The sequence below is a fragment of the Poecilia reticulata genome, chromosome 12 (genome assembly GCF_904066995.2).
Source record: "Poecilia reticulata chromosome 12, P_reticulata-male-v2, whole genome shotgun sequence".
Lineage (NCBI taxonomy): Eukaryota > Metazoa > Chordata > Actinopteri > Cyprinodontiformes > Poeciliidae > Poecilia > Poecilia reticulata.
This window is the reverse complement of record NC_088841.1, coordinates 12,260,774-12,285,707: the sequence shown is the minus strand read 5'-3', so window position 1 is coordinate 12,285,707 and position 24,934 is coordinate 12,260,774. Positions and strand designations below refer to the sequence as shown.

The 24,934-nt window shown below is 38.8% G+C and overlaps 1 protein-coding gene across 1 annotated transcript; it reads left to right on the top strand.

Moving 5' to 3' along the window:
- The first annotated feature begins 11,947 nt into the window (after window positions 1-11,947).
- On the top strand, window positions 11,948-23,527 carry LOC103473856 (uncharacterized). Its single transcript, XM_008424439.3, has 6 exons — window positions 11,948-12,237; window positions 12,610-12,774; window positions 12,914-12,943; window positions 15,197-15,339; window positions 22,332-22,403; window positions 22,845-23,527. The coding sequence occupies exons 2-6, from the start codon at window positions 12,654-12,656 to the stop codon at window positions 22,860-22,862; spliced, it is 384 nt and encodes a 127-aa protein (XP_008422661.1). The 5' UTR covers window positions 11,948-12,237; window positions 12,610-12,653; the 3' UTR covers window positions 22,863-23,527.
- The last annotated feature ends 1,407 nt before the right edge of the window (window positions 23,528-24,934 follow it).

The window sequence follows — 24,934 nt, the reverse complement described above, 5'->3', positions numbered from 1 at the left end:
TTTTATGAAAAAACTTATCATTAGTTGTTTCATTTTGTCTTACATGAAGTAAACATTTTTGTTGGCGTTTAAGTTATAATTGCAAATCAATTGTAAATGTTTATATTTCTGACACGGGTGATGTCTGCACCAAAGAAAGTGAAGAAGAAAACACATTTTCTGAGCAAAAACCATTGCAAAAATGAATACCTATTAAAAAACGAATCAAACAAGTAATTTTACATTTTAAGAAATAAAATGTAAAATACACTAAGCACACATTTGTGCCTTCCCATGAATTATTAATGCTTGTTTAAGTATAAACCAGATTTTTGTTGATCTTTAATTCAGCAGGTCAACCTCAGCATAAACACCCCTGTCTAATCTTTTTTCACTGGCTGGATGCTCGGGGGATTATGTTTTTTAACGAGCTGCACCTCCCAGGGGGCAGATCATCCCTATCAATATTTCACAGCATATATTAACATTATCCAAATTGATTACGTGTCTTGCCATCCTTAAATGCTGTTTTATCAAAGGAAAGGTCACTTGATGTTTTTCAGCTGTCCAACAGGGTATCTTCCTGAGGGCTCCATAGGAAGACATGGTGTAATATTGATCAATTGCTTTAGCTCAAGCTTTGCTTCACCGTCATTAACAATATATGGGCAAACGTTAACAAATCGCCCCGGGTAAGGAGTAAACGAAAACAGAGGAGGGAACCCTTGGGGGGAAAAAAGGAAGAGGAGTGAATTATACACTGCAAATAAAAAGCAGTCATCTTGGGCCGTTATCTCAACTGCTCTATGCAAATTAAAGTTCACATCAGAGAAAAACCAAAAGGCTTGTTTTCAGAGTTGTGACTCATGCCAACACCGCAAAATGTCTCACCCCTGCAGCTGTCCTAATCCGCTGCTCTGTGTGGTTTGGGCTGGTGTCCTGCAGGTCTTCAGTGCTCTGGGCGGTAAAACTAACTGAGACAAGTTCAGAGATCCAAGAAAAAGAACAGCGTACGGCTAAATCTCCAGCCTGCTGTTGGAATATGTCAGCAAACATTGCAAAAGACTTTTATTGGATCAAAGCGGAGTTCATATAAGCACACACAGGCTGCAGTTATTCAGTAAGTATGTATCATCTTCTGAGCTCCTAACAGGCAACTCAACTTCAATAACTAACTCTCAACTAGTAATAATAATATTAATTGACATTTTATTTCTAATTAACTTTAGTCTTATGGTCACGCTACATTTGAAGCTGAAAATTAAAAACAAGGTTGCCAACGTTAGTAGGAAATACTACGTCCAATCTAAAACTACTGAATAAAAACTTCAAAAAAATGGTACACATTAGGTTTGAGACAAGTCTAGAGTTCACACAACGTTGAAAAGGGAGTGTATTCCAGTATCGGGAGGTATAGAAGCCGAATGACCTGAGTCTCATGGGAGCAATGGGACAGAAGACATGAAAAGGAGGGAGGTGGACCAGACTGTACTGGAAAGAGATGTGGACGGGCAAGTTTATGGAGAGTGTTCCGTGTAAAAAAAAAAAACAGGATTTTAAAGTTTATGATTTCTGGAGAAATAGGAGTTCACAGGATGTGACAAGAGCTTTAATAAGAGTGGCAATGCTGTTGGGGGTAAGTTATGGCTGGAGGTAGTTGATATTATAATGGTTCACAGTAAAGGTAGCAGACAAAGCTTTGTCCTTACACAACTGTGTAGAGAACGGAAAATGAGAGGTTTGAAACTGGTTTCAAGCTCTTAAGAGTTTTGAAATCCAAAGCAAGTTTTTAATACCAGATTGGTGTAATGTTCTGTTTTGAGGTGTGCTAGAACTGAACCAGGTGAGAGGGAAAAGTGCATGATTTCAGTGAATACAGGGTAAATTGAAGACAGAAAACAGAATTTGACCAAGTTAACTGACTGATTTTTGAATGACGGAGGACATTGTAATGAGAATGATGTTGTCACAGGTGAACCAGGTGTGGAATGGTGCACAGTCAACAATTTTACATGAAGGACATGAATATCTTCAATTTCGTCATTGAAGAACTCCATAAATCTGTTGCAAAGGACTGTGGAGTGCTTGTGAGAAGCAGATGTGTATTGAGAAGCATGGATTGTTAAGTGTGTGTTTTCCTTGCCTGCCAGATAAAAGTACCATGCAAATTACTTTGGGAGTTGTGAGGTACGACTGAGAGAGTGGATACTTTACCTTTCACTTGCAGAGCCATGCAATACCACTCCCACATTCAGAATCATGGGTTCGATCAGTGTAAGCAAACCCATGTGGGTTGGTCAGATTGAAGCCGGTGACATCATCTGGACACTAACACGTCTCAGTCAAGCAAAAAAGTTGTAATTCTGATCATTCGACAGATCATAAATCAGTTGATCCTTTCCAGGGAGAGAGTGGACATATAAAAGCCTATTGGATAATATGGAGCACTGGAGTCAACAGACTGTACTGTAACCTCCAGAGAAGTAGGTTTCAATATTCTAAAAATTTTTTCGATTTGTATGGATAATTTTGAGCCACCTTGATAAAAATTTATTTAACAATGTTTCCTGTGTGAACACTTGACCTGTAAAATAATGCCACTGTACCAGAAGTGTTTGATTCTACGGTTTAGATCAGGGATCTCAAACTGCAGTTCTGCAAATTTTAGATGCCTCTCTGCTTCAGCAAACCTGGCTCCAATATTAGTTCATTAGCAGAACTCTGTACAACTTGACTGCATGCAAGTGAGGCAGTTTAGCCATTTAATTCAAGCGCGTAGGACGGCGAACTCATCTGTAAGAGGCAGGATAGAGGCCAGAATTTGAGACCACTGGTTTAGATCACTGCCCATAAGCCCATCCCACTTGGCCTGATTGTCCATTTTTAATGTGCAGGCAGACAAAGACAAACAATTTTTGGTTATTTTACACCCAAACCACATTTTCAAACACACGGCAGATCGAAAGTCATTACGAGAATGACGGAGCATTAAACATTGCTTAAACCAGAGAGGAAATCTGTGTCATAATCACATTCCGAGAGAGGTTTTAAACCCACCCCTCCATGCCTTTCATAAACATAAACAAGTCTATGTTTTTTTTAGCTCATTCATGAACGTACTACTCCGGAGTTCCTGTTGAAGTCTCCAAGTTCTGACTCAAAGCCAAAGGGACGCCCTTGTCTCTTTTCACTCCCTCCGCTTTGCTTCATTCATGCCCTGTGGAGCGTACGCCCCACCCAAACAGTCTCCATGGCGACACACACTGTATATAGGCCAACCTTCAAGGTGTGCGCCTGTTTCTACTCCTTTCTAACCGGCCTTTGAACTGTGACAACGGTTAAACGACAAAGTCAGCAGATAAGGGGCTTCCCTCTTTACGGCCTCCAGTCTCCCCGGCAACATTCCTGAGTCGACAAACATTGAGTCTGCATACCAGAGGATCTCCCAGGAAGTTCGTCCTGTTGTGTTGTTGTTGTTGTTGTTGCTATAGTAGTGGCTGCCAGCATGGGAGTGTGCAGAGGTGAAAGCAGGTACACTCACTTTTACCTGCAACGTTTTACTCGAGCCAAAGATAGAAACGGAACACCGTCACCGCGCAGATAGGAACACACCTGAAAGACGCAAGCAACTGTCGTGACAATGGGGGATTCCCTCGCGACAGAAGATTACAAACAGGCATGTTTGCGCTGTGGATCAAAACAAAGTTCTCACATGATATTTGCATATTTTTTTGTGAGCTCACAAACTCTGAAATAATTAGCAACAGAACATGTTATGGTACTAAAATTATCTCGAAGATCTCTTTGTCATCAAAGCAGAGTTGCCCAGATACAGTCAAAATGCTTTAGATGAGAATTCTGATCAGATTTCTTAAAGAAGCTATTGTACGAGATCCTGCGTGCGCACATGGTTTGTAATGGTCACTAGGGATGTGAGAGTCTTGCAGCCGTTCAGTGCAAACACAAACCAGGGCCATCTGCAAGCCTGGATCCCGTCCAACAGCAACACTGGAGCATACACACGCTCGAGCGTATCCCACACATACTTTACATGATATCATGAGCTGGGTGTCAATGGTTGTGCACCTCATGTTTGAGGTATAACAGCCGAGGCAGAAGTTGTGTGACAACCTAAAGGGGTTTTTGGTGCAACAGTTCTTTTTCACCACTTAAAGCTGTAAAAGCACATAATATGATAAATTGGATCATTGTGATATTGGTCAAATAACTTTTCTCGCAATGTTTGTAATGGACATGCGTCGCACATATTTCGACTTAGACCAGTCTCAGATCGGAGCTCTCGCTCTTGTTAAGTAATGCGGAGAAAACAAGCAAAATGTGTTGTGAAACAGACTGATGCTGTGCAGCAGCAGCAGGCCAAAGTGAAAATGCCTTTTCCCCTTCCAGAGATTTGTATTGGAAACCACAGACCCATGGCACAGAACCATATGGGTTTTTCCTCCTGCACATCTCAGGGAAATGTCTGCGATTTACTGTGGGGCTGCTACGAATAGTTTCATTTGGTTTCAGTTGTACTTTGATTATAACTACAACCAGTTGTCCTGTTGATTTTACAGAGAAGAATCAACGAACAAGTGCCTTATGGCCATTTGACGAATGCGCTGCTATACGTGAACTCAGGCTTCAGTTTTGCCTTCTCATCTCGAATGGAAATGTTTTTGGAGAAGACATCCCTAATTAATTTAGTTTTTGAGGTTATCCTCCTGATCCGTGTTGCTGAGATGCAACAAAGAACAGCTGTGACTCTCCAGCTGTATATACTGTACAGCTAACTATCTATCAATCTGGTCCCAGTTTCCCTGAAACTCTGCAGCTTCCCTTTGAACTCATTATTATCTCCGACTGAAAAAGAAAAACGTATTTGATAGTCACCATGAGTGAGTAAACTCTTAAGTCACTTCGCTGTGTCCTCTTATCAGCCGTTCGAAGAGCAAATATACATGGATTATTAATCACTGTGTGACCAGATCATGCTGGATCCTCTTGAGTTTTAGCGTGTAAAGACATACTTTGCTTATAAAAGGCATATTTGAAACAGAAACCTTTTCATATCTAATTGTGGCAGAAGTTAACGCAACAGCATACAGTAAATAAACTCCTAATTCTGAAGAGTTTCTCAATGAGTGTATTTAAAATCAACTTCATTTGGGAGTAAAATAGAAAAGAAAAAGTTTACTCTGGAGCAGAAAACATGCAAAGCATTTTTTCTCTCACCACATTTTAACTCTAAACTATTTCCAATGCAAAACGAACTCCTTGACCTTTCCAAAGGTAGGTTGGTGAAACATCCCACAGCTGCAGACATGCCGGAGTCATTCAGTCATTCCTTCCTGCTCGGCAAAAGCGCCAAAACATTTATAAAAGTCCTGAAGGACGACTTGTGGACAAAATAGGAGTTTGGCAGTGGAAATGGTTGATGTACAGTCAATGGTCTGTAGGATGGTTTGTGATGTTGCTGAGGCCTGTTAGTCTTGGCAAAATAGTTCCTGTTTCTGTCATGTGTGTGCAAACAACTTTATGCCATGTCCAAAAAAAGAGTCTGGGAAACGGACTACATTCTATTGTGGACAACAATGTCTTCATTTTTCTTTACATTGGTTTGTTAAGGACTTCTGAATGAATAAAACTAAATATCAATTTTAAAAAATTGTACTTTGACACTTTTTTGTTCAAAATGGACAAATAACAGGCAGGCAAATCATGCAGAGTCTGAGCTTTAATACCAAAACTAAACACTTGCAGACAAGAGACGCTGAAGAAGCAGGACGAACAGCACCAGGGAGGAATCTAGCATCAAGCAACTGAAAACATAAATCTCAAATGCACATTGATTGCAGGAGTGAGAAACTGGTGGGTCAGATTAACAGAACTTTTAACGGGACAAGCATGAATGGAAAGCTGGGGAAATCACTAATTAACACTTTAGCTATAAAACGCTTCTGGGAACGCAAGGAAATAGCAAACCAGGACATGACTAAGGACTAGCAATAAAAACAAAACAAGAAAGAAGTGACAGCAAATATCAAAGTAAACGGAATCTTGATATTTTTACCTTTCTTTTTTCTACATGTCTGGGGTTGTTACACATATTGACTCATTGTCTTGCCCTTACCCAAGACTGAGCCATGGAGCTCTAGCCAGAAACGCATTCCAGCATTTTTTGAGGGATCCTAAAGTGTTTCCAGGCCAGAAAATAACACTGGCAAGAGCTGTCTATTCAGTCAGCTCTTGGTCTGCCCTGGGGTTCCATTCCAGTGGGACATGCCCAAAATACCTTCACAGGGAGACACCGAAAAGAGATCCTGATCAGACTAATAATACTTTTGTCAAGTACTTTATGTCCCATTACAGTCCACATTCCAGCAAATGGTGCCTCAACATGGTTATCCATCTTAAAATGCATGCACACACACGTGAAACTACCGTAAGTTTTTAATATTTGTGAAAGAAAAGAAAAGCTTCTAATACATTAGTCAACATGCTTCATTGAAGACTTGGTTACATGATCTTATTTTGTTAACATAAATATCAGTTTTTGTTTTATCCACAAGTTAACATCTCATTCAAGCTGTAACAAGGCCAGTGAGGCCGCAGACTCGATGTTTAGAGTGTCAGAACAATCAGATTAAAACTCAATCATGTTATGTTGATTTATCACACAATCTGACTGCAAGCACTCCCTGTTTTTTCAGGTGGGTTTTCGGATGAGTCACCAAGAGGTTCTGGAGATTCTTGAAGATTTCCACAGGAGTTTCAACAGAGAAGCCAATGTGCGTTACAGATCTGATAAGGACGCAGAAAGAAGGGTTTAAAAGGATTTGGCATAGCTCTGCGTTTAAACCAAAGCCAAGATCGCTGTGATGATATTTTTTAAGGTTTCACTTAGGATACATTCATGAATGACTCATCGCTGTACATTTTCTACATATTATATCATCATAACTTGAAGAAATATGATGGTCGATCAGACCAAAAGCAGTGGTGCGTAATTTTAGATTTTCTTTTTGCGTTCTATTTCATTTTCTTTACACTTGGTGCCATCTAGCACCATCTGAGTTATATTGTTCTGCTTCAGGACTCACAGTCATATGTCAATCTGAATAGAACAGAATGATTTTGCATACTCAACCATCTGATAAACATATTAGTAATTCTTCACAACAGTGACTGTGAGTATAGCTGTGGAATGCATTTATTTCTCATAGGATTTCTGGAATAAAAAGTAATACGGACCTTTATGCTTCAGAAACTTTAGTGGTTTTCTGATTACCATTTATTACCTTTTTGCGATACAGTTTTACCAACTATTAAAGATTGAGAAATCTGGATTTGTAACTGATCTGCTGTTACCTGGATGAATGCAACAAGGCAACAAGAACAAGTTAGAAGCTCGTCCATGAATGGGCTTCCGTGTGGTACATTGCACTTACATGTAGTGCCATCTAGTGGCGGTTTTGTGCAAAAATACCCTGCCCCCAGGCAAATGCTGCACAATAAAAGATCAGGTTTATAATTAATTTCTCACAAAATGTGAAAAGTATTTACAAAGAACAAATAAATGTTGCTTGGCTATGTGGAAACCTACAGGTGTGAGAGCTATTAAAAAATCCAGTTCTGCCTGACAAAATTGAAACCAAATATTACTCATTGCACAATCGCAATTTCTTTAAATTATCTACACAAAGGTTAATGTGAGCATTTTACTAGTAAAACCTGAATGACTGAAACCATTCTAAGATTGCGGGGTGAAAGTAGTGAAGGAAAAATAAAGATGTCCTACTTTAAAGAGGTGTTGCGCAAGGTAAGAGTTCATCTGCTCAGTATCACCCCACCCGAAATATAAACTTAGTCATAGTGGGGTTACTCCCTGAAAACAGAGTAGGTAAAATAGCAATGAGTGACATTGATCAAGTAAATCAAAATCTAAGGTGACTCACTAATGGCATGGGAAATATAAGTCACGCAATCCTTTTAAATTCAAAGGTCAAATGACATATATTCAGGCTTATAGCATCCAGCTGTTTTGGTGAATTTTGCGGTAATATTCCCTAAAAATGTAGCTAATGGACGACAAGTAGAATGGACTAAAACAAGCTTCACTGTACTGTAAAAATAAGAATTGTAATACTAACGATAAAGATGACATCAGTGAAAAAGTGTCAAATTGCAAGCAGTGCATTTTTAAATGTTTACACAGTCTAACAGCTGAATTTGTGTTATGAAATCAGGTCATCCAAGCAAATCTGAGGACTATAATAACACAAGTGAAAACTTAAACACCCTTTTACTTGTTGTGGCTGGACCAAACAATCAGACCAAGTATCCACCAACACCCAAACGAGTGACTAACTCACAATCAGTCATCACTCCTCCGCAGTTGGCGGCTATACGTTTCTGATGATTCAATTCATGGACAAGGTCCTGGCAAATGCAGTTAGAGGGAGCAGTTATGGGGATGGATGTGTCATCAAAACAAATCCAGTGGGTTTTCATTGGGGAAAAGTAAATATTCTGTGGAGACGCAGCAGGACAAACTGAATATTAACGGATCAAGCAGTTAGGGCGCTTTCATCTTTCAGCACATAATCTGTGGTTTTGTTCCAGTGCCATCTTAGACGGGATTTTGTTTAATTTATTTAAGCTACAAACTATCTACCACACTTACTTTGTAAAAACAGCTACTTGAAAATTATACTTTCTAGCCCACATAAATTCTATGTGTGAGAGAAAGCTAACCCTGCATATCTTACTGAACAATGGCATCCTCATGGTGAAATGTAGTAACAGCATCATCAGCTGGAGGGATACATTTCTTCAATGGGGACTGGGAAGTTGACCACATATGGGGAGGTGAATGAAGGTAAGTTCAATCCTGAAAGAAAACCCATTAGAAGAAGCAAAAGACTTGAGGCTAATCTTCAAGCAGGGCATGAGCATACGGCCACAGCTGAGATTGAAAGGGTTAGATCAAAAGATCATCGTGTGCTAGAATGGCCCCGTCAAAGTCCAGACCTAAATCCAGTTGAGAGTCTGTGTCAAGATTGGAAGATTTATGCTCACCCTGGCCATCCAATCTGACTGAGCTTGAACAGTTAAACAAAAGAGGAACGGGTGAAAACATTCAGTCTCTAGTTTTGTGAAGCTGTAAGGTACACACCCTAAAACACTTATATTGCCTATAAAAAGTATTCACCCCTGTTGCTTTTATAAATCAATCAAGATTAACCAAATTTTGACAACAAAAACAAACCTTTAGCATTACAGTGAAATATGATTTCTTCAAACTAATGACGATTAGATAAAAACAGACAATGTAGAATGAGTGACAGAAGAAATATTCACCCTTCAAGTCAGTATCTAGTAGGTACACCTCTAGCTGCAATCGCAGCACAGAGCCTGTGTGGACACGTTTCTATCAGGCTTCGCACATTTGGACGCTGCAATTTTACTTCATCCTTCTTTGTAGACTTGTTCAATCTCTGTCACGTTGTGTGTGTGTGGGGGGGATGGGGGGATCACAAATTCTCTACGGGATTGAAGTCTGGGTTTTGACTTGACCACAACAGAACATCTCACCTTTTGTCTTCAAACCATTTCTGTGTAGCTTTAGCTGAGTGGTTTTTGTCATTTTCTTGCTGAAAAATCTCTAGAATTTGGTCATTCACTTTAAGAAGGGTGAATAATTATGTGATTACTTATTTTATGTTTAGCATCTTTAATTCTCATTATTTTGTAAAAGATTTTTTTTTTTCATTTTCTCATTAAATGTTTTTTCTGGGGGTTTTTTTTTTGGGGGGGGGGTGTCAAAAAAGCAAAATGTTGATTATGATTTATGTATAAAAGGAATAAGAAAGGGTAAAACATCCCAGGGTATGAATATTTTTTAGGCACTGTACAGCTGTAACTCAATTAAATTATGCTTCTACAAAATAGCTATGGACTCGGGGGTCCAAATTCAAATTTACACTCCATAAAACGGAGATTTACATTTGAAAAAAGAAAAAAATGCATCCCAATAAAATAGGCTGAAGTTTGTAGTTGGAACATAACAAAATTTGAAAACAGTCAAAAGGAGAGAATACTTTTGCAAGGTACCTGGAAGTCCGTATTGTACATGCGTTCAAGCCACATCTCTGTCTTATCTGAGAGAGCAATGTTTTTTTTTTTATTCCTGGATTGTTCTGTTCAGGTCAGGGGGTTCAAAAGGCTGTAGCAAAAATTCTGCAGCAGGTGGCGCTATTTGACGTGAAATAAATCAGTCTCGAGAACGTGATTTTTTTGTACATGCAAACAGGTTTTGGGGTTTTGGGTGTGTGTGTGTGTGTGTGTGTGTGTGTGTGTGTGTGTGTGTGTGCGTGCGTGCGTGCGTGCGTGCGTGCGTGTGTGTGTGTGCGTGCGTGCGTGCGTGCGTGTGTGTGTGTGTGTGTGTGTGTGTGTGTGTGTGTGTGTGTAGGTGTGTGTGTGTGTGTGTGAGTGCATACGTTATTGTCCCTTAATGGTGTGTTTGAAGTTGTGTGACAGTTACAGTAATCAGGTTTAGCGTCTGTTGGTGGCAGGATGAGTAGCCTACTTCTGTTTCTGAATCCTTTTTCTCATTTTCAGACTTTAGTTTTTCTGTAACTTCAGATCTCAGCCGGTGTATCTTTAATGAGGCAATCATGAAGTTAACAAATGCACACACACAGACACACACACACACACCCTCTGAGCATACAACAAAGAAAGAAAGGGAACAAGGTCTGATTAGAAACACAAGTATACTTCAGGAAAAGTGGTGAAGTCATGAATGTCTTCATGCGTCTTTGTTCTCCTCAGAGTGCAGGTCTAATGTTGTAAAGGAAGCCGAAGATTTTCTCATTCAGGTCAATACTTCAAACTACATTAAAGATTAACAAAGTAGGGCAGTGCCTTTTTTAAAGCTGCTCTCAATAAAAGACAGCTTTAAAAAAAAAAAAAAAGATATTAGCACTTGTGGTATTTGCAGTGACTCACTGAAGACGGTCATTCACAAAGGATAAAACAAAGAGCAAGCCTCATTGTATTCCCTTTATCACCATCTTTTAATTCTCCTAAACACTGCAAAACAACTTTCAAGTCAGCTCATTAGGGGGCAACTATAAAGAAAATGGCTGTGCTGTAGGTTGTCAGAATGTTGCTGTGTTTCTGGTCTTTGTGAGGAGAGGATGATGAAGAAAATTAGTCCACACATGCACGTTGGTGGTCATATGATCTATAAGAAATCCAGTAAACTTTCCATGCAATGGTTCTTTATAACACAGTGAAATTAATCATTTTTGGAAGGAGGGCCGAAGAGAGGATTTTAAATAGGGTTAGAACGTTGGAAGGAGGGTTCAAATAAGGTTTCAAAGGAGGACTTGAATTAGGGTTGGAAGGAGGTTAAATGTTCAGTCGACGTCTGTCTGTCCAAAACTAACATGCAAAGGGTTTTGTGTATATTTTGAAACTTGTTTCTGAATTGCCTGCAAGTAATTTTAGAGGCGAGTAAATATCCAAATGCATTTTTCAATTGAGGTATTAAGTTCTCATAAAGGTGACACGTGAAATTGGAATGATGAGCCATTTTAAATTCCACTAATAAAACACATTTAAATAGATTTGTTGTTTGCTGAGGTGTGTCTAACTTTTTACATCGACTCTAAGCTACCTTGTTACATTTGTTGCTAAATGATTCACCCAAAACTCGGTCAAATTGATGTTATTTGCCTTCCTGATATCCTGCAGAAGTTTCCCGTTACGCCGTGAGCACATTTGTAGACGAACCGATGAAAATCGCCTCCAGTAGCCATCAACCTGCTGCATGCAGCTGCTGTTATCATCCTAGTCACATTTGGGAAGAGAGAACAGCTGAGCCCGGTTGTTTTGAGTAATTACTCTGCCACCAGCCTAATTGGTAGTTGAGCCGCAGATGACATTAAAAGAGGCTGATGCTGCTCCTACTCACTGTGGACAACCCACGTATAGAGGCGGCTACGTAATCCATGTGAGGGAGAGTGATCAATCGCTCCTTCTTCGTCTCTGTGGCGTGGGAGGCGTCTGTCAAACGGACCCGCGGAGAGTCCTCTCTGTCCGTCCGAGTGGAGGACACTACACACCGTCGTCTGTTCAGAGCAGCTGAAGTTTGGACTCTGTAAAGCCGGTGTTACTCTTTTTGGATACTCCGCTGCCATCCGGGAAGATCCGTCACATTGTGTGCTGAAAGGAAGTTGAAGCAAACAGGTGGGTAAAAGCACTTCTCTTATTTTATTGATTTTTTTTTCGTACAAAAAAAAAGAACCTTTGTCGTAGGAGTAATATGATCATATGTGCGCGTATCAGTTCCATTTTCTCCTTTACTATTCTTTGTTTTAATAGCAAAGCCCTTCATTGCTGCCAGTCACAGGCTGTAATTCCTACAGGTGGGATTTGCTCCGAAAGCTGCTCGCATTGGGCAGCACAGATATTCCAGCCTGTACAATAAACCATTCAGAGGAAGAAAAAGAAGGGGGGGAGAAAAAGAGAGAAAAGAAAAAACGCGGGGCGGTGTCATTATTTCTGTGTTTTTAACAGCGACTAATTCAATTCATCCGTCTGACTGGATCTGCTTTGCAGCTGCTGGGTGCGTGTAATCAATCTGGGAGCCGAACCGAGCCGCCATGGACGCGCTGATGAAGGGTTTCTCCAAAGCCAAGGATGGGGTCGTGGCAGCGGCGGAGAAAACCAAGCAGGGAGTGACTGGAGCGGCTGAGATGACGAAGGATGGGGTTATGTATGTTGGTGGGTTCCGGGAATTCATCTCATTTATGCTGAGGAAGTGACTGTAGTCAACACAGATTAATACAATGTGGATTTTTTTTTTTTTAATCGTTTTGATTGTCATACTTGTAAATATTTGATACTCATATATGTCTTTCAGGTACTAAAACAAAGGATGGAGTCTCCACAGGTAACAACTTTCTATTAATGTCAATGCCTTCTTACCAATGTTCTTGATTTAAATCTTACTATTTATGACCAAGGATGATTTTATCCAGACAAGTTTTTTTTTTTTAGATATAGAAATAGATTGATAGTTACCTACATATTCAGGCCTTGTCCGCCTTAACATTTTATAACATGATCTTCGTGCTTATCATTTCTGAGAAGTCTTTCATAAAAACATCATTTCTAGAAATGTGATCATCAGCTCAAAAAATGATCCATAATGTAACCTTACCTCCAAAACACAGCAGAAGCATACAAGCGTGTGCAAAGTGCGAGTTTAGAGCTTGTTCCTGTTTTGTCTGACAAGATTTTGGGTCAAGTGTTGGGTTGGATGTAGGGATATAACACTTTGGTTTTAAAACTATTGGTTATCCGTGGGGAAAATCTAACAAATTAAAACACGTGTTTTTTGGGCACCTAAAACCAAGCATTCTGCTATGGTAAGCACTTGACAGGTATGAAGGTATACAAATATTTTAAAAGGTTATGGCGTAAAAATTGCTGTGTCTTATTGCCAGTCAGGCATAATAAGTAAAATGTTCTTTATTGACATCATGAAAGGTGACAAGGTGTCCAGATTTTTATCTGATTTTTTTGAAACACAATGTGAACCAGTTTTGTCCTTTCCCCACCTGTTGCTGCACACTGCCAGTCAGCTTACTGAAAAAGAACACTTTTAAGTATTTCCTGCCCCCACACGAAAGAAAGCAAAAAGGTTGTATAAAAGTATTCACACCAATTTAATTAATTAATGCCAAAGATAGCATTATAGTCAAAGGAAGTTTTGGATGTTAATTAGAGGTTTTTAGGAGTTGATTATTTTTGTTTGCTTGTGTTGTGTTTTTCCATATTTGTGTGAGATGTTTTAAGCTGTTGGATTTTTACATAGTTAACAATATGTAATTATTGGAAAATAGTTGGTGAAACCTGATATTCAAAGAACCAACAGGACTGATATTTTGAAGCCGTTATTTAATTGTGATGGTTTCTCGCACATAATGAAAACACAACATCTAGGTTCAGAATAAAACGTCAGACAAATAAAAATAAAAAAAGCAACTGGACAAAACTAATGGATAGAAGTGATATAGTTGATCAAGTCCTGACTACAGTAATTAATATGTAATATAATTTTAACAGCAAAAGGAGTAATTGTGCCTTGTCTGTTTGAAATTAAGCCAGTTGAATCATATAACGCTTTTTTTGTTTTATATTTTCGAGTGATTCCTACGATGCCATGAAACCGTACTGTTTTTGTTGTTTTTACACAAGATTGCCATAGTTTGAGAATGTCATACCAATCCAGGCCTAATTTCATAAACAAAGGACCAGTTTTAACTCGGCAGATCTTTTACATGATCGAAAAGCAAAATAAATTAGATTACCTTACCGAATCCTCAGGCGGTTAACAGGACAGACATGTAGCATCTCTGTGCGTGAGTAAGTGTCACATTTCCACTGCTTTATCCACCACTACACCTGAATGACTTCCCTGCAGGCCTTGCTTTGCTACTTCTTATTCAGAATAAGTGGAGAACAAGCGGAGCCAGGCCTACCTTAACTGATTGTGCTGTAGGAAACCTGGCAGATGGTTTGTCTTTTTCTTTCTTACACTAAGCAGGTGAAGTAAATGCGCTATGACATAATGTCTTGTCAGCGATCTGCATTAGATGATCTGATAATCTGCTTTGTAGAGGTTCGTGCAGGCCATGATTACGCCCTGTGAGCCTCCTGGTCTTGATTAATGATGCTGTACGGGTTGATCAGCGAAAGCCTTATGAGTTCACCTGTTGCCTCCATTTCGATTGCAACCGTCCATCAAAGATGATTAGTCCACCATGGGGATAAATTTGTTTGCCTTCCCTGTCTCTCTGAACAGAACTCACCCGAGGCTCTTCCTCAAATTAGGTTAGCTGATTGAATTGCACGCACCCTATTTATTTATTTATTTTTTTAATCTGTTTGCAACACAGCCAAAATAATTAATAAATTACTCGACTTGAAGCATCATTTTTAGAAAGACAAGCTAACGGTGATAAATTACAATTGTTTCTATCAGTATAACTCTGCTTCTCAGATTACTTAAAAAAACTTTTGAGTAAATTGTGGGATTTGTTTCATGTTTCTGTTTGTAATCCTCTTCGGTGTTAAAACTGTGATAATACAGCCTCCCCTCTGTTCTTCTTTTCCTTTCTCCTTCCTTTTGTCCCTGTAGTCGCTGAAAAAACTGTGTCTGGAGTGTCTCATGTGGGCGGAGCTGTGGTTACCGGGGTTACGGCTGTGGCCCAGAAAACTGTGGAAGGAGCGGGCAACATCGCCGCTGCCACTGGATTGGTCAAGAAGGATCCAGCCAAACAAGTAAGAAAGAGGCTTTTAATCTTGTGTCGAATAGTAAGTGACAATTTTCCATAAAACATTTTTTTTTTTTTGTATTTTACAAAACAGCAGTTCCATTTTATGAGATTTTTGCCTTCGGCTTTTATAAAGCACTCTAATTACTTATCAAACTCTGTTGGTTAAAACTATACAAAAAAAACACAATTTACGGTAGCACCGATTCATGTCTTTATCTTTTCATGAAGAGGTTTTAATATCTTAACTTTTTCTGGAAAAAAGAAGACAGAAACAATGTTGTTGTTTTTTTTCTTTTTAAAGTCTTGTCAAAATTAAAATTTTTACAGATAGACACGACTTTATTCTTGCATAAGAGTCGGGTAATGTTCATGACTGATTTTTTTTTTATTTTTATTTTTTATTTTTTTGGTTATCAGAGGTTTTGGCTGCATCCCTAATTTGATCGTTGCCTGCATTTTCTCACTCTGCTACATGCCTCCCAGATCTGTGACCCCACAGGGAAATTACATCTGCTGTTACACTGTTTCTTAATCTTGCAATGTGCATTGGCACATTTTACTTGAGTCAAAATGGGAAGAAATTAAGGGGATGTTTGGGAACCATAAACTCTTCACCTTTCTAAAGGATGTCGTTTCTATGTATGTTGTGTAAGGGGGATGCTTACTAGGTTTGGGTTGTAAAATCTACAGTGCTACTTATTTTATTTTTTTCCCAAAACAGTCTATAAGTTCAACACATAGTCTATAATTTTTCCCAGGTATTGAAATAATTGTTAGCTAAAATAATCAGAAAAGTTGGACTGTCTACAGTTGGAATCACTTCAAGCATTTGGCCTGCAGAGGTGAGTAAATCTTCATGAATACAGACAGAGTGCCTTTACTGAGATTAAATGCCATTGGTATGCATATGTACAATAGAAAGAATATGTGAGCTGTTTCTGATGTGTCAAAAAATTCCTTCGCAGCTTGATTACCTGAACATTACATTATGGTACAGTACCAGGTCTGTAGGTTTATTTATTAAAAGTATGTCTTTGTATACAAACGTAGAACAGATGCACACTGGGGAAATTAAATTAAAAGGCTTTTTTACAACCAAATTTTTTATTCAGCAAATTTATTCTTACTGTCTTATAGTATTTTACATGAAAAATACCTTAAAAAGTAAACATCATTGGGACAAATTACATTTAGAGAAGGCAACATGCCAATTATGTTGTAAGTGAGGTTGAAGAGATGGATGTTTTTGGTTACACGTTAATTTAGCTGGGTGATTAATTGATCCGTGAAAATGTCAGAGGTTTGCAGAAGCAAATTTCTTCCAAGATATGAACATCTTAAGCGCTTCTGTTCTTATCATCTGTTGCATATTTTGTTGTGGCAATTAGTCAAGGTGTGTCTTTATTACTTAAACCTACACTTAATGCAGAATTTTGTATTTTAATTGTCAAGCTTTAAAAAATAAAATGGCAAGACAGTCCTGATCTTTTACTTTGAAATACAGCTTTATTATTCAATAGACAAAACTAAAGTGCTTACTTATTAAATCTGGTCCAAAAGTAGATCATTCAAAATCTAATGTGATGGCGATAAATAAGAGCTAAGAGCTTAGCTTATCTCTGTCCAATGTCATGTCTGTCTTTCATAAATAATGGAAACCAATGCACAGCAAGTAATAAATAAAAAATCTGTATTAACTTCCCAGAACTGGAAGTCGAGTAAAGGCTTTGCATGTCTATTTAGATTTCAAATATCTAAATGGACATCGGATGTTTCATTACTTTATCCACCTGGAACTTTATACATGGTAGGCTGAAAGCAGATAAGCTGAGATTGTTTTTTGTTGGGGTTTGTATAGGAAGTGTTATATTTTGAGGGGTCATACCTGATGTCCGTGTTGCACATTGCTGTGTGCACACAGTCACGTTGAACCCGAAAAGGGCCTTCTCTAAAATGTTCTCACAGAGCACTGGGCCTTACTTGGTATGCAAAAGCATTAGGAGCTCCTTTCAGTAGAACTAGGGGCCCCTGCCAAACTCCTGAAAAACAGGCCCCATCTGTGTCAAATAGTACACTTGACACAATGCAGTAAGGAACGTGCAGTTCTCCTCACAACTACCAGACAAAAGACTCTTGTATGGGATTTCATGACAGAGAAGAATAGTTTGGTATTCATGGCTCTGGAGTTCAGTGGCTTGACAATGCTGCACCCAATGCTTTGCGCTGGGCTTGGTGATGAAAGCATTGGATGTAGCTGCTGGTATAAAGTTATTGAACCTGCACCTCTGCTGTATGACTTTACATAGCCTACCAGTTTGTCAAGTTTCTCATTTGGCACTGCTATTGGCTGTGGAATATTCAGTATCGAGGAACTATCATAAAAAGCTGATTGCACAAGTAGCATTCTATATTGGTACTTGCAATTAAAAGAAGCCCCTGAGAGCAACCTATTGTTTATTTTTTTTAAAGTGAAGATGTTTTGTTTTCTGTAGATGCCAAAATATGAGAAGCTTCCACTACTGAGCTCTGTGTGCAGATAAAGCCGTTAATTTAGACACACCCGGACGCAGCAGCACAGAGTATTCCTCCATTTCACGATGAAGCTCCAAACAAAGTCTTCTCTGTGTTAAAAATGGCGCACTGACCTTGAGTCATTTGTCATCATTTTTCATATCTGCTGCATGTCTTTCTCACCTGAAAGGAAAGCTGTTACATACTGGTAGCAATCTGGCATTCTCCATCAGTCAGTCTGGCCTTCGTCTGTCAAAGCGGGAGGAGGAGGCCAGAGCTGTTTATCGGAGCAAACAATTTGCTGTTCAGACTGAAGTCAAACATGAAAAATGATGCTCCTGTCATGTCTTCAAAAGGCCCTTTTATTTGTATTGTTTGTTTGAAATTCTTTGGAAGACCACTAAATATGCAACATTATGTATTTTATAGAATTAAAATTTTCAGACAAATTACAAAAAGAATAGATATATTGTCAAAATGTTAAGACTTCATAGCTATTTAATTATATGTACTAACAATTTAGCTAGCCAGTTAGCTAAATTCTAGCTAACTCGTTAGCTAAATCCACTACAGCGCTAGATGTAGAGAAAAACTGAGTTTCTAATAAATTAATAATGATTATAATAATAAACTCATTGCAGTAAATATGTTTTGTTGTTTTTCTACCAATTGTCAGAAATAAATATAAACCAAATTTTAAAAATTGTGTTTTAGTTTTGAGATTTAAAAAAGTTGCATTTTTTTTAAATTTGTATATTTTATTATATAAATCTTTTGTATCTGATCTCTTGAGCTCGATTTATATTTATGTAGCAATTTTATATATAATTCCGTAACAGAATCTTCATTTTTATGTATAAATTTTGTGTGTGTTTCAGCTGTTTGTTGCTCATGTTACCATCTCCTCACATATCAAGTGTGAAAACTGGCTTTGCACAGAACGTCTCCTGTGGTCTTTCTTGTGAATCCATGCAACCACAGAGTAGCTTTCAACTTCAATCCGGTCCAGTCTTAATTAGCTCAGGCTCAGAAAAGTCAGTAATGCTTCTGTAGCTTATCCATTAATGTTTCCTTTTCAGTAAGGCTAACTGAAGGGTCCAGCAAAATAATAGAATAATGTGAGATCTCTTCCTTACTAGTCTCCAACATAAAATCATGGCTCTTCTCTTTCTTTGTATCCCAGCAAAGAGTGTTGTTTTTTGGGTATTTGTTTTGCAGTTACAAAGATTATTTAAGATTTTGTAAATTAATAATATGATGTCATAGATGATCCTTGAAGTCATCTAGTTTATTTGCAGTACTGCTGACTGATCTGTTTGTCTTTTTGCACAACGTGACGATGCCTTTATCTTTTTGTAGTTGCGGATAAATGAGCTTTGTCGGACCTCGCGAAACATTGCGTTTGCGTTTTATTTAGTTTGAATGAAACGCCAACATCAACAAAATCTGGTGCCGCATTCCAAAATGTAGATACTGATAGCAAAGAGAGGAGTTTGTAATATTTCATTTAAGCCTATTGCATTTACATATCCCACTCCTATTAATGAGGTGTTAAAATGAACATGAAAACTGAATTCGGCTGTAATTACCCACCTGCTTTTGAGTAGCATGGAACAACAAGCTTCCCAGGGAACACAAACACATTTTTCAGTGTTTGTTGTGATGCTAGATCTTCCGTTCCTTAATTGGTACCGAGGCACGGGGGAATTCATGAAAGTAAGTCGTGTCACTTCTGAACGCCATGCACTTAAATTTCCTTAATTGTGCCTTTACAGGTTGCAGTAAGCAAACCTGTGCCCCACGAAGAGATAAGATACTAAAGATTTGGAGAGAAAAAAAAAGTGCTTTTTTTCAATTCATCTTCAACTAATTAAAATTGTCTGCTTTTACATCCCTTTTACCGGAAATTAATTGTATTAGTTTAAACAAAATGAAAAAGTGTAGCATAATTGAGTGGAATCTTAAGAAGAGAACACAGACCAACAGAGGGATGTAAACGCAACTGACTGATCTGACAAGAAGAAACCTGCAGATTGGAGAAGTTGAAATCTACATTCTTTTCAACAAGAGACTGGCATGCAGATGGCGGCAGATTGTCCTCATTTAACACGAGCTCCCGAGTGACTCAGAGTCATTAAGCATCATTAATATTGATTCTATTTAAAAATTAATGCCAGGTGGAAAAAGTCCCTCCACCACTCTCCTGAGACACTCAGACAGATAAAGACTCGCCCACAGCAGAGCAAACAGTCGACACCGTGATGCTTTGTCCAGATTAATCTTCTCTTCCGATTGTTTCACCAATTCATCATCTGCTGGTGACTCACTCTGATTCAGCATGGCTGGAAAGGTAGAAGGACCCAGAAATGCATAGATGAAGGACGAAAGTGGATGTGAAAAAACAGAAAGTAGAAATCATAAAATGGTTTCACTTTGATTTAGATGCATGTTAAGAATTTAGATTTCTTAACATGTATCATTCTCAGTTGTTTGTTTTTCGGTAAATTAGCGTTGCAAAGATAATTAAGGCTAAATTTGCCTGAATGTTTACGTTAGGGGGCTGCACAGTGGCGCAGTTGGTAGAGCTGTTGCCTTGCAGCAAGAAGGTTCTGGGTTCGATTCCCAGCCCCGGTCTTTCTGCATGGAGTTTGCATGTTCTCCCTGTGCATGTGTGGGTTTTCTCCGGGTACTCTGGTTTCCTCCCACAGTCCAAAAACATGACCGTCAGGTTAATTGGTCTGTCTAAATTGCCCCTAGGTGTGAGTGTGTGTGCATGGTTGTGTGTCCTGTGTGTCTCTGTGTTGCCCTGCGACAGACAGGTCACCTGTCCAGGGTGTACCCCGCCTCTCGCCCGGAACGTAAGCTGGAGATGGGCACCAGCAACCCTCCCGACCCCACTGAGGGACAAGGGTGCAAGAAAATGGATGGATGGATGTTTACGTTGGTCAGTAGGAGGAGGGTGCTTTCCCTGAAAAACACAGGCTTGATGGCTTGTTTGAAATGCAACAGGAGGAGTAGAAGGTATGAAGACGTCCTAAAGGTTATATTCTCCATCTGGTAGCCTCACATGTCCACAAGCGCTCATCAGCACACAGTGATCACCCCTAATCAAGGTCAGCTCAGTCACACGGTGTAATCGAGACGGGAGAGACGTCCATTTTTCATCGGTGTTTTAAACCTCGTTATTTTTTAGCAGCCTCCAGCCATGGTGACCGCTGTGATGTACATTTATCCTGAAACAGAGTTCAGTGGAATTTATTTCTTGCATTTAAGATTAAACAGATTTTTTTCTTAGAAAAGCTTAGATGTCAGCTTTTGAAGCATTTCCAAAGTCAACTTGTATTTTGAGAGCAAAGTGATCTCAGAATGTAGAATAACATTCAGTGGAATAGATTCAGTTTGTGTGCAAGTTAACATTAACATGAACACAGCTCTTCCTCTTCGAAGACCTCGGACGTTTGGTAGAGAACATTAGTGAACAAACGGCATCATGAAGACCAAGGAACACAGCAGATTGGTCAGGGAGAAAGTTGTAGAGGAGTGTAAAGCGGGGTTAGTCTTTGTGAAACAATTCTCTGTAGTTTGAACATCTCACAGATCTCAATTTATCATTTGAAAATAAAAATTAAAGTGTATGGCACAACTACATTAGTTTCAACAAAACTACAGACTGCCGAGACATAGCTGCCATCCACCTAAACGCACCTGACTGTAAACAGACTCTACTGTCTGGACACGCAACCCTCACCTTTAAAACATAGCAGTAGCAGCATGATGCTGTGGGGATACTTTTCCTGCCCTGGGAATAGGAAGCTGAGTTGATAGGAAGAGCTGGGAATAAAGGCTGAAAAAGACTTCAGACTGAGAAAAAGTTTCACCTCCCAACAGCAAAATGACCTGAAAGATACAGATCAAAGCTAATTATTTTTGCTAGAATGTCCCAGTCAAAGGCCAGACATAAATCTAATCAAATGTGTGTCTGCAGTTCAAAATTAATGTTCACAGATGCTCCTTATTCAATTTAACTGAGGTTGAACTATTTTGCAAACAAGAATGTGCAAAAATGTCTGTCTGTGATGTGCAGACCGACATGAAGAAAGCTCGTTCTGGTTGTTTGCAATTTTTTACAGCAAACAATCTGACTGCAAATTAACATTACCAGTCAGATTGTTTGCTATAAAAAATTGCATTCTTTTCCTTATAATTCACAGTTATGGATGACTTTGGACTGCTTTACCACAATTAAATACACTTGCAAGGAACCGTTTAGTCAAGTGTCTCAAATTGACTTAAAAATAATAGATTACTCTTCAACCACACAACACATGAGTTAGCTTAGCTAAAGAAAGGCTTGAGGCTAAACATGTGGGCTTCCCTCGTACAGTAACACTATTGATGTCCCGTATAATGTTATCTTCACGAGATGTCTGAAAGAGACGAGGTATAAAATTTGGAAGTGAAATACATTTCTATTTTTTCCTGCAGGGTGAGGATGTCTCAGCAGTACCAGAGGCAGTGGAATCACCGATCGATACGGACTCCACTGAACCTACAGAGGTAAAGATTTTCAAACTGCTTTCTACGCACAATACAAACAAACTAGTGGATGCCTGTATGGTGGGGTTTATGAGGGCTGCTTGAGAGCTTGCAAGAATATAAAGGTGATGACAATTATTTTAATTAATCAAAGGTTTCACCTTACAGCTACTTGTGGGAGCTAATTATATTTCACACTGTAAATCAGGATTGTCTCAGAAAGGTGTTTAAGATCCTACAGATAAAGAAAATAAATATGTCCGAGACGTTCTCCTGTCAAGGCCACAGACTGACTTTCAGCCCTGTGTGACAGCATTCAGAGGTCATTAATAAATCATGTGACTGGGTGGGGTGTTTATAGACCAGCTCCAGTGACTTGAGATGCAACATCATAATGGAGTAGGGGGATCGTATCACATTTGCCTACGCAACAGCAAAACCTGTCCTTTTCTCTCGCTCCAGGAGGACTCGGACGACTGAGCGGCTCGGCGGCTTCGCAGTCGAAGCAAAATGACCCAACCATTCCATGTCGCTCTGCCAAGTCCCGTCGTGCCTCGTCTCTGGTCCGTCATGGAGTCTGTTCTCGGCGTCTGTGCGTTTCTGTGCGTGCCGTTCTGTGTGTCTTTGCGATAAATGTTCTTGTAGGGAGACAGAGTGATGTTGAGAGTGTGCTGGCGCGTCCTGCGTCCCGGGCGGTGGCTCAGGTGTGTGTGATCTGTGACCAGCTGTCGTTTACAGTGACTCCCTCCCACTGAGAAGGCCACCTGATCCCAGAGTGTGTGTGTGTGTGCGTGTGTGTGTGTGTGTGTGTGTGTGTGCGTGTGTGTGTGTGTGTGTCAGCTGGTTGGCTGCGTCCGTAACACAAACATGGAAGTATACCACAATCTACAAACACCTAAGTGTCTCTATATAAAGGAACAATTCACACAGATCTGTTTGAGATGGATGCATACTGATATTCTCTATTTTGTTGTGTATTTTGTCACTGTTTTTTGCAACGGACTACAAAGTACTGGGCTGTTTGTGCATTCATGTTGTATTTTATAGCATGTAAAAGTAATATTCAGCTTCACCGCTGTATCAAAAATTTATTTGGATTCAAATGTTGAATAAAATACGTAAAGTGTGGGATTATGCCCTTAGAAGTCCTGTGTGATCGAGTCAGTGTGGCGAATTATGTATTTACAAAACAAACGTGTGTTTGTGAATCACATTTCTGTTTCAACTCCTGATTTCCTAAATGAAAACAGACTCGGTCACAATTTGATATCAAATTGTTGTCAAACAACAGGTTCATGAGAGTTTTACATTAAGTTTGAGGTAAAAAAAAATCATATTTAATGTAAATGAATATAAAGTAGATTGTTACAAAATACTCACAGTGCTTTAACTGTTAAACTAGAGTTACAGCGCCCCCTATATTTACGGGCACATCTGGAAAATATTTTCAAAAAGCTTTAAATAAATGCATGTTTTGTTGTAGTAGCATAATCTTACAATGGAACATTTATTCAGATAGGGATACAATCTTACATTTAATGTTTTAAGCAAAAAAACAACAAAAAAACAGTTTAAGTCTAGTAAAATAATTAGCATAACTAGGTCAGATTGTTTTGGACATTTTGATGAGTAATCTCTTACTCAATCTTTCTTGAGAATAAATAAGACAAGGCACAGGTGATTCATGTCACTTAGCTGCACTTCAGAATAGGAATAACAGGAAAAAATGGCCGTCAGTGGCTTGTTGAATTTCATAAATCAGAGATGGTTTACATTATATGTGTTTAAATTCACCTAAATCTCCAATCAGAGTAATATTTCAAAGGGTAAAACTTGAACGGGAACAAATAGACTGAACAGGGAAGCAAAATTATCTTGTTAACAAGAACAGTGAGGATAAGGAGGTTAAGGGGAACAAACCCTCCAAGCTCACCATTTCTAATTTTGACTCTATGCTACTTCAACAAAAAATAAACTCATTTTGAGAGTGTTTACACATATTAAGGGTAATTATTGAAGACACTATAAGAACAACAGATGGCTCTGTGTAATACCCGATGACAGATACAATTTCAATAGTCAAGAGTCTTTAGTTTTACTGAACATAAATCTTGTAAATGTCACTTTGTGTATGATATATATATTTTTTACATTCATAACTTATCTTGGAACCGTTTCAAAACTAATCAAACTACAATATGTTTGAATAAGCTGGAGATGCCCCAGATTGGGCAATCAGAATCTAAGTGGAGGATGTTTATCAGAAACATCATTAAATTTAACATTAATTTAGAATAGAATAATTCTACTATGATTGCTGCAGAAGAAAATTACAAGTCAAAAACTTGTAAAGTAAAAACTATGAAAATAGTTGTTGCTTTGTGTTTTTTTTGTCAAACTGGCATATTGGCAATCTTTGTTTACATCTGTTATAGACATGTAGGATCATAAATTATCTACATTATTTTGTATGTCAGAGAAAAAAGAAATATTTAATTATTCACACACTAAATCCATCTTTGATCTAGACTGGTCAAATCCTGATGTTTTTG

Coding starts and splice junctions, on each gene's coding strand:
- LOC103473856 (XM_008424439.3), top strand. CDS start 12,654: ATGGACGCGCTGATGAAGGGTTTCTCCAAAGCCAAGGATGGGGTCGTG. Junction 12,775..12,913: donor GGATGGGGTTATGTATGTTG/GTGGGTTCCGGG, acceptor TATGTCTTTCAG/GTACTAAAACAAAGGATGGA. Junction 12,944..15,196: donor AAAGGATGGAGTCTCCACAG/GTAACAACTTTC, acceptor TTGTCCCTGTAG/TCGCTGAAAAAACTGTGTCT.